The sequence below is a fragment of the Zingiber officinale genome, chromosome 1B (assembly GCF_018446385.1).
Source record: "Zingiber officinale cultivar Zhangliang chromosome 1B, Zo_v1.1, whole genome shotgun sequence".
Classification (NCBI taxonomy): domain Eukaryota; kingdom Viridiplantae; phylum Streptophyta; class Magnoliopsida; order Zingiberales; family Zingiberaceae; genus Zingiber; species Zingiber officinale.
In genome coordinates, this window is record NC_055986.1 from 50,822,376 (window position 1) to 50,831,682 (window position 9,307).

Here is a 9,307-nt window from a genome sequence, read left to right on the forward strand (position 1 = left end):
TAGGATTTTCCACCTGTCTAAACGCAACTAGGACTTTTCATCACCTAGAGTTACCGCCCCCTAAGACCTAGGGTTATCACCCCCTAGGGTTTTCCACCTGCCTAGAAACTACTAGGACTTTTGCCTAAGACAACTTAGAACTTTCTTGCAAGCTCAATCAACCTTATTAGATCAAAAGATAACTTAACTTTGGACCCTTTGACATAATTAAAACTCAAGTTCGATCGTCTGGTGCTTCTTACACCAACAATAACCTTTTACAAAATAAAAAAGGTGTACAATAAATCTTTCTCCGAAATCTCATATTGACAAAAATTTCATGCATCAAATTATCTCTTTTTTATTATCAAGTTAAATATCAAGCTTATCCATACAATAATTTATTAATGTACGATCCTGTATCACCATTTTCATATTCATTGTAATAGTCAAAAGAACATTTAAAAAAACTACATTGAAGCCTGAATGAATCCTTCTTATCATAAGATAAGGGATCAACAAATATCTTAAGGATGTGTTTGGTTCAAGTCATCATGAATAACCTTGGTTATGTGATTACCAGGTAATCACATAACCAAGGTTATAGGGAATAAAACATAACCAAATGTTGTTTGGTTCAACTTAGGTAATGCAACAAAAACTTATTTGTTTAAAAGTTTTAATGAATACCCTACTTTAATATTTTACCGTATTACCCTCAGTTACAAAACTAACTATACATATTATTATTATTATTATTTATTTATTTATTATTTTTTAATGTTTTTTTACTTTTCTTTTTCTTGTATATTTTTTTACTTTTTTATGTGTTTTTTTTTATTTTTTAATGTTTTTATATTTTTATATTATTTATATTTATATTTTATATTTTTTTACATTTTTTTAATTTTTATTTATTTATTTTATTTTTAAAATTTTTATAAATTTTTTAAAACTTTTTTAAATTTTTAAAAAAATTTTAAAATTTTAAAATTTTTTTTAAATTTTTTTAACATTTTTTAAATTTTTAAATTTTTATTTTTTATTTTTTTTAAAATTATTTATTTTTTTTAAAAAAATAAATTTTTAAATTTTTTAAAATATTTTTTAATTTTTTTACATTTTTTAATATTTTTTTACATTTTTTCTCTTTTTTTTCATGTTTTTTCTTATCGGAGGGTATTTTTGGTAAAAAAAATTCGTTAACCCCGGAATCAAGAAAAATCTTAGTCTTCTGAGGTTTTCCGATTTCGGGCTGCATGACCCTTTTGCTGACGTGTCGGGCATGGAACATTACTTGGGAATCATCGAATACCTAAACCAAACAAGATTTTTGTTGATAACCTTGGATGGATAACCAAGATTATCAAGAATAACCCCGAACCAAACGCACCCTAAGGGTGCATTTGGTTGGGTCCATTCAAAAGTATTAAAAAAAATCTTATTTAATTTAGATAATCGATGATTTATAAGTAATAATTCATGCTCGATATATAGACAAAAAGACTATACAATCTAGAATCAGAAACTCTTGAAAAAATAAGGGTGCGTTTGGTACGTGCGTTTTCCATTTTCATTTTTTGAAAGACGCGCGTTTTCTGAAAAATGGTGTTTGATTTACGTTTTTCGTGCTTTTTTTTTCTAAAAAGATAACTAGCATTTTCTAGAAAAATAGAAAATGACAAAAAGTCGTTTTCTGTTTTCAAGAAAACGCGTGTTTTCCAGAAAATGAAAATGAAAAACGCGTGTACCAAACACACCCTAAGATTTTTCTTGATTACCTATTAACAAAATTTTTTAACAAAAATATCTTCTAATATTTACACTTTAGGATAAAAATACTCCTAAAGTTTTTATAACAAAAATTTTATTTTAAATTATAAAAACTAAATAAAAATATATGATATTTTATTTAAAAAACTAAAGTTGCATTTTTTTGAATAATATCTATATCTATACGTAGGGGAATGATAAAATAAATATTAAAAAAATGTAAAATTATAAAAAAAAAGTAAAATTTAAAAATAAAAAAATAATAATACGTATAACTGATTTTGTAACCAAAGATAATAATAGAATATAAAACTAAGTTATACATTTATCTTAAACACTCCTCAGAATTTGTCCTGAGATTATATATAAAAAAATAAATTACTGATCAATTTATAATTCATCATCAAATCAATTAGGAGGTGAGAAAAAAATTTTCTCTAATAATATACATCAAGAAATTGATCATTTATTTTATTATAATAAAACTATGATCTTTTAACCAAACAGATACAGCGTTCTTTAAAGCTCATATCATTCTCCCACGTGCGGCTGGTACAAAATTACAAATAGCCAACTATCAAATAATGAATAAAGCACTGGCCTCATTTCATCTGATGCCGCCGCTGGTTTGGCTCCTTTCCATCACTCTCGACGCCTTGCCTTCTTTCTTCCCCAGAAATGTCACGCTGAGTCATCCAAGATTCTCTCTTTTCTTTAATCAAACACCTCAATTTGGGTCACCAAGTACTGTCAGATCAGCCTTCTTTAATTGCTACATTATATAACTGTTAAACACCTCAATTTGGGTAACCAAGTACTGTCAGATCAGCCTTCTTTAATTGCCACATGACTATTATTATTATTATTATTATTATTACTATTATACCACAGTTGCCCCTTCAATCCAACCTGTAATTGTATTATTATTACTCTTTTCCAAATGATTAATGACTTTAATCCGATACGCATCCAAATATCATAATAGAAAAAAAACAATAATAGAAAAATAATAATAGAAGAAAAAAAAACAGAGCTCTCATTAATGAATTAGCACCAAGTATCAAATAATGCACACACATTACAGGTTGGGGTTCGGGTTGGATTGAGGGAATACAGTAGTACCCTGTCAAGGACAAAGAGAATAGCAACCTTCAATAGTGGATGCCACTGAAAAGAATACACAAGAAAATGGGGAACGAGATACCCTGGATAGGTCAATGAGGGGATAATTCAGACAGAGACTCTTCGACCAACTCCTCCAACACCTTCCCACCAATCTCCTTGCTGAATTCACACACTTCCAACCACCTTGTTTCATCCCATTGCCTTCCTGCCATCTCTTCCTTCACCAACCCATCTACCATGTTGTTACCGCTGCAGGGATCCTTTGGTACCCACTTGTCACCTGCTAACCCTTTTTTAACAATTGCCCAGACTTGCTCCGCCACTGTGGCATCTCCTTTACTGTCTTTCCAAGGTCCGTGAACCCGTCCTTGGTTCCACGGATAGGTGGTGGTAAATAATACGAGCTGCCCGATGTCCAACAATGCCGTGTTTATGGAATCGAACAACAGCCTTTTGCTTGAGCACATCTCCTGGCATTTATCTTCTCCGTCTTCCATGTGCAGGGACTCAGACAGTAGAGACGGATTCAAAGGACAATCTAGCGAATACCACCCGCCATAAACCATTTGGTTATTGTTGTTGATTCCAGAGGAAGATAGCAGTTTCTGGAGAAATGCAAATTGCTCATACTCTTCATCTGCCTTCATGAAGACCATAAAAGGGTTTGACAATTTTGTTGATTCCGAGTCCAAGTGAAAGGTGCAACGTGATAACGAGCGAACAACAGATTTGATTAGTGGAGACCTAGACACTGCTGCTGAATTAGATTGACAGGTTAGCGATAGCATATGAGCATAGCCAGAATTAGCACGAGGCACTATTATATATCACAAGAATTATAACTGGTTACATAATTCTCACATGGGCATCCAGCAACGGCCATCGGTCCTGAAGACTCAGACAAACTATCATAGGCATCATATAGTAACATGTCTTCTGAAGCTGAATTATGGACAGACTTATCCTGGTATTCAGTATGGATTCCACATGTTCCAGATTTTTCCTTGGAAACACCCTGCAAATCAAGTACATCCAATTTAAAAAGTAAAATAAAATGATTTAGTAAATGGTTAACAAATTGAAGATAAGAAAGAAAAGTGAGGCCAGAGTGTATTCAAAGTGTACTAAGGATATGGAATACGACAGTGGAAGGACATACCGTCTTTCTCAATGTATCTCAGCTAAGTACCAACAGTGAAAAGGCTTTATGAAATACATTTGTATATATTACAGGAGGAAAAATGTATTACCATTGGAAGCATCAACATTTCAGTTGATCTGTCATATGATTCATTAGGAGTACCACCGTCAATCCGTGGTACAAAAGTATCATTGAAGGATGATAAAACATCAGAAACAGACGCAGCTCTAGAAGGTTTGTCTCTGCTAGGTCTTTTGCTTTTAGGGAAGAAAAAACTTGAGACCATACCCTTGAATGATAATTTCCTGTTATTTGACTTGGGAACCACTGCTTGAACAATGGGTTTGGTCATTGAGGAACCAGAGGTCCCAACATTAAACTCATGAATTCTATGAGCTAAAGTAGAAACTGGGAGAAGCTTAAATCTCAACAAGTTCTGCTGGGAATTTTCCTCAGGATGTTTGTCATTTATCCCAAATGAAGGCAGCAATCCTGAAGGTGCATTCAAGGCATCTTCTGCGTCAAATGATTCAGTGGAATGAGGAAGGTCTTCATTGTTACCTTCTTTCATTGACTCAGGAATGGCAAACATCTCCCCTAAGGTGCTGTTGGTTTTCAAATGCCTTGCTTCTTGAAAATTAACATTGGATTCTACTGCAGCTAGCCTCTCTGAAAACCCTTTCTTGGCTTCTATAATTACTGATGATTCAGGAGAATGTGATGTTTGATTAGAGGATGAGGTTGACAGTGGACTACCAATTTTATTGATGTAATCCCAACACTCTATGGCCGAAGTTGCAACATCAGACTGACTTGTACTGCCAATCTCATCTTCCAAATACGCACAATCTGACCTATTGAATGAACTCTCATCACCAATGTATCCATTTGACAAAACAGAGGAAGACAAGGCTTCATATTTTGTGTTGCTACACAAGGTTCCTTCCTCATCCTCACTTACCTCCTCAAGTGCTTTTCTTGAATTTGACAATTCATCAGAAATGATCAGATCTCCATTAGAGCTATGTGTATCTAGCAATATTGGTAAATTGCTGGGAAGTATGGTCTTTGTGTCAAAGGGTTTCCCTGGGATGGGCTTTAGAACAACTATTCTTGTTCCTTGAGATAAAGCTTCTTGCATTGGCTCACAGGAACCAGTGCTCCAATAATGACTATTTCTCTTTCCTATACTTCCATTAGAATCAGATAAAAGCTGGTTTTCAATGAGCTGGTTTCCTTTACTGTCCCTGGTATTGGAAGGTTTCAGCACAGTTATAAGAGTTGTCTGAGAAGGTAGAGAGAGATTCTGTTGCTTCAAGACTTTTTTTGTGAGCACTGAGTTTGATTCTTCTAGAAATTTAATAAATAAATCTCTGTTTGAGTTCAGAACCTCAACTGCATCTTGGAATTCCTGAGAATCCACAAGCTTACCATCAGTGGCCAAACGTTTGGCTTCTAGAAACTTCTCCCGAACAAGAACCATTCTTCTTTGATTTGAATTCTCATCAACTCTTACCTTCTGCAGAGATTGCTCTTCAATCCAAATATCCTTTCTTGGTGTTTCTACTTCATATGCATCTATATCCTCCTCATTGGGTTTTCCAACATAGTTTCCCTCCTGCCATTGGCATTGTGTTAACTCACCAGTCAAAGCATTGCTATTGCCTTTTACTTTACCCCTGCTTGTCTCTGATTTCTGCACTGGTATAGAATCAAGACCCATTAATTTTGCAATCACACTTGGTGGCTTCTCTCTAGACCCTGTATCACCACACATTTCCTGTGATATGAGCATTTTAACCTGAGTTCTGCCTGATATTTTGTTGAGAAAGCGACTCCTTTGTTCACTTCTTCTCTGTATTATATACAAATTAGACTGATACAAAGTAATTATCTTTGCATAATGCAAAAGCTTACTTGTTTCCCCGTATCCTCCGCGACAGGATATATTGACCTCTTTATCACATTGGAAACACCTTTAGCAGCTGCAAGAAATGAATATATCCAATATTAATGAGAGCCAGAGGATGGAAACTATAATAGTATCAGTATTTTCATTTTTCAACGCAGAAGAAACAATTAGAAACCAACAAAATAGATATCCCCAAAGTACTCGTATCCAAAAAGAAAGAAAGAATGATCGTGAGTTTAGCACATACAGCACCTTAGAAGACGCGAGGGAGGAGTCGCTAATAAATTTAGCAAATATGTACATCTATGGATAAAAATACAGTCTTAGACAGAGAAAAGAACCCAAGTGCACTGTGATCAAACTTGCATACACGCTTGATGTGGCCTCTCGGTAAGAAGTCTGGATCTGGCCATGCCGGCGCTCAAGTTAAGCATGCTAATCATCTTTCTCATGCATCCTGAAAAAGATTCCGGATTCTGTAGCTCCCACGAGCTCTGGAAGACGTTCATTGGGTTTCCTGAGGATGAAACAAATATGAAAAGTTTGCAAGATTGTTTCTTGAGACTAAAAGCTAATCATCAGGAAGCAAGACCACAAAGAAAAAAAATAGAATAAAATAAGGAACTAAAAAGCGGAAAGAACGAAATAAAAGCAGGCACTTAAGGCAGTGAGGTAGAAACAACCAAGGATTCTGCAAAAACTTTGTTGCCAAAGAAGTGACATCGTTTAGGAAAACAAAAACAAAAACAAAAACGTGATCGAGCCACAACCCTGGAGGATGATATAATACGGGGGAAACAATAAAGATTACTGAAAAAACACAAGGCCAAATTATCGTACCGAACTTTATCGGTCGAGTAGTTTTCTTGTGAAAAAGTTGCAATAAAAAAGGCAAGCATAGTTCCAAGGGAAACGCATCGCGCACGTATTCCAGGAGAATCGCTACGAACACACTTCGAACAGCGACCCGAACCCAACGTTTACCGACACATTACGGAGAATCACGAAAAATCATCCCTCCAACAACTGCGAGACGAAGAATAAACGGAACAGAAAACTGGTTCAACAGTGCGCATCAATCAATCACCCCCAGTATTCCAGCAACCCAGAGGAAGGGAGAAAAAGCTTGGCGAAATTCTCAAACTTTAAGCCCAGAAAGCAGAACTGAAGGTCAAAACGACCCACACGGAATGCAGCATTCCTGCAGGCAGCGATCTACTGGGCCCCAACTTTCCACATCCGAGTGGGAAAAGCTAGAAGGTGAGTACTGCGTGCTCACACAAGGAATCCAGATCCAAATGCAAAGGGGAAACGCAGATCGAGAACAAAGCCAGGGGATCATAAAAGGGGGTCCATATTCCCTCCTCGTCGCCTTTCGCCGCCGCTACGAGGTAAAATCCGGCCGCCTCCGCCGCCGCGTGAAGTGGGCGAGAGAGAGAGAGAGAGAGAGAGAGAGAGAGCCAGAGATAAGTTGGGGAAGAAGTGACTTGGCTCTGCTTTAATCGTGCACCGGATCGAGACAGCAGGCAGGTCGGTGAGGGCAACAAACAAGGAATGATTCGTTAATTTTGGAGTTTATTGTGTCTATTTGCCATTCAAATCTAAAAATTTAAAATAAAGAAAATATCTTTTTTAGAATTAATTATTATTATTATTATTATTATTAGAAACGGAAACATTTCTTTTTTATTCATCGGTAAACATTTGTCCTCATTTTCTTTTCTCTCTTATATCCTTAAATTGAACTCAAATATAATCCTCTAAATTTATCTATTTTAAATGTTTTTTTAAAATAAAAAATATAAAAGAAGATTAATAAAAATTTATTTTTAATATTTAATTGTAAAATAATAAAACTAATAAAATAACATTAATAAAGAGACCAAATTTTATTAATAAAAATAAAATAAAACAAAATAAAAAATTATTTTGGTGCTAATTTTTAAATTCATCATTATAATTTAAAAATCAACACCACAACTTAAACACTAATATCGTTGTGATTTTGATTTTTTTAAAAATCAGCACCACAACTTAAATACGATACTATTGTGGCGCTGATTATTTATATATATATGATCATGTCCGAGCGCTAAGTCGATGGACGCTGGGGACGTGACACTTTCCGCTGTCTCCGACTAGTGGTGTAGATCTCCGGCGAACCTGCAAAGAAGCCGAGCCAGGAGGGGTTTCCCGGCGACGACCCTCGAACACGTCCTTACCATCCGCGGGCCGCTTGCTAAGGTGTGGGCGGACGCTCAGGCCCGGGTCGCTACCATGCCGCTCGGAAAACTGGCCGATAGCCAAATGCAACAGGCCACAGGGGTAAGTTTCATTTCTGGTTCTTTATGTAGCCTTTCCGATCGGTATTTAACATTTCTGTATATGTCAGAGGTGGGTAGAAGACATTGTTGTTGTCAACCGCTTGGTCATGGTGGAGGAGGAGCTAAAGAGACTGAAGAGTCCGGGCGGCCCGTCTTCTTCCCAAAGCCCTTCATATGCCGAGCTGCAGAAGGACCTTACGAAGACCAAAGATCTGCTGGAGACCGAGCGGAAGAAAACGGCCGACCAGGCCTATATGCTGGCCCAATACGAGAAGCAGGTCAAGACCTTTTACCAGAAGATTGAGCTCGCCACCACTCGGAAGAACACCGCTATCGTTGATCTGGATAAAAAGAATGTGGAAGCCCGACCTTTGGAGCAGCATGTGAAAGAGCTAGCCGATTTGCTAGAAGGAGAGCAGAAAGGTTGTTCGGCGGAGGTGACAAAGCTCAAGGATGATTTGAAGGCCCTACAGGAGGCTCTTGATGCTTCCCGTGCCGCCTTCAAGGAGTATCAAGAGGCGGAGCCGGGCCGCGTTGCTGCCTTGAGGCAAAACTACATCCGCTCGGCGGAATTTGTGGAGAAGGTGTGCGACCGGATGGTCATCTCCTTCGAGTTGGCCATCACCACCACGGCGGACTATCTGAAGTCCAAGGGTCAGCTCCCCAAATCTGTGGTCATCCCTGCTACGGAGCATCCGACGCTTCTCACCACCATCCCGAAGCATATTTTTGACTACCTTGAATGAAGTATTTTCTGTAATTCTCCCGATCTGCTAAACCTTAATCTTAATGAATGGCATCTGTAACTTTGCCTCCAGTCGGCGAACTTTTAAATGTAATTGTTAGAATGCCAACTTTTGCTCTGTTAGCCTTTCGCTTGGGTGCTTCTTGTAATTGTGCCGACCGGTCGCTCGACCTTTTTTCCGCATGTGCTTTCTTAACTTCCCCGATCGGTCAAACGACCTTCATCCCGTATGGAACTTCCGTTAGTTTTTTTTTTGTTAGAAGCGTCTTTCTCAACTGCGCCGCTCGGTCTAACGATCTACATTCCAC

The 9,307-nt window shown here is 37.1% G+C and overlaps 1 protein-coding gene across 8 annotated transcripts; it reads right to left on the minus strand.

The window, feature by feature from the left end:
- Positions 1 to 2,759: 2,759 nt before the first annotated feature.
- On the minus strand, positions 2,760 to 7,465 carry LOC122056405. 8 transcript variants are annotated; one of them, XM_042618369.1, is made up of 6 exons: positions 7,116 to 7,465; positions 6,301 to 6,447; positions 5,936 to 6,003; positions 4,128 to 5,873; positions 3,739 to 3,892; positions 2,760 to 3,634 (listed from the first exon to the last, which is right to left on the minus strand). In XM_042618369.1, exons 2-6 carry the CDS (start codon positions 6,437 to 6,439, stop codon positions 2,967 to 2,969), a joined length of 2,775 nt encoding a protein of 924 aa, XP_042474303.1. In that variant the 5' UTR covers positions 6,440 to 6,447; positions 7,116 to 7,465; the 3' UTR covers positions 2,760 to 2,966. The 8 variants fall into 8 exon arrangements, with proteins under 8 accessions (XP_042474303.1, XP_042474295.1, XP_042474287.1 ...); XM_042618361.1 differs by having other exon boundaries at positions 7,018 to 7,465; XM_042618353.1 differs by having other exon boundaries at positions 7,210 to 7,464.
- Between the last annotated feature and the right edge of the window lie 1,842 nt (positions 7,466 to 9,307).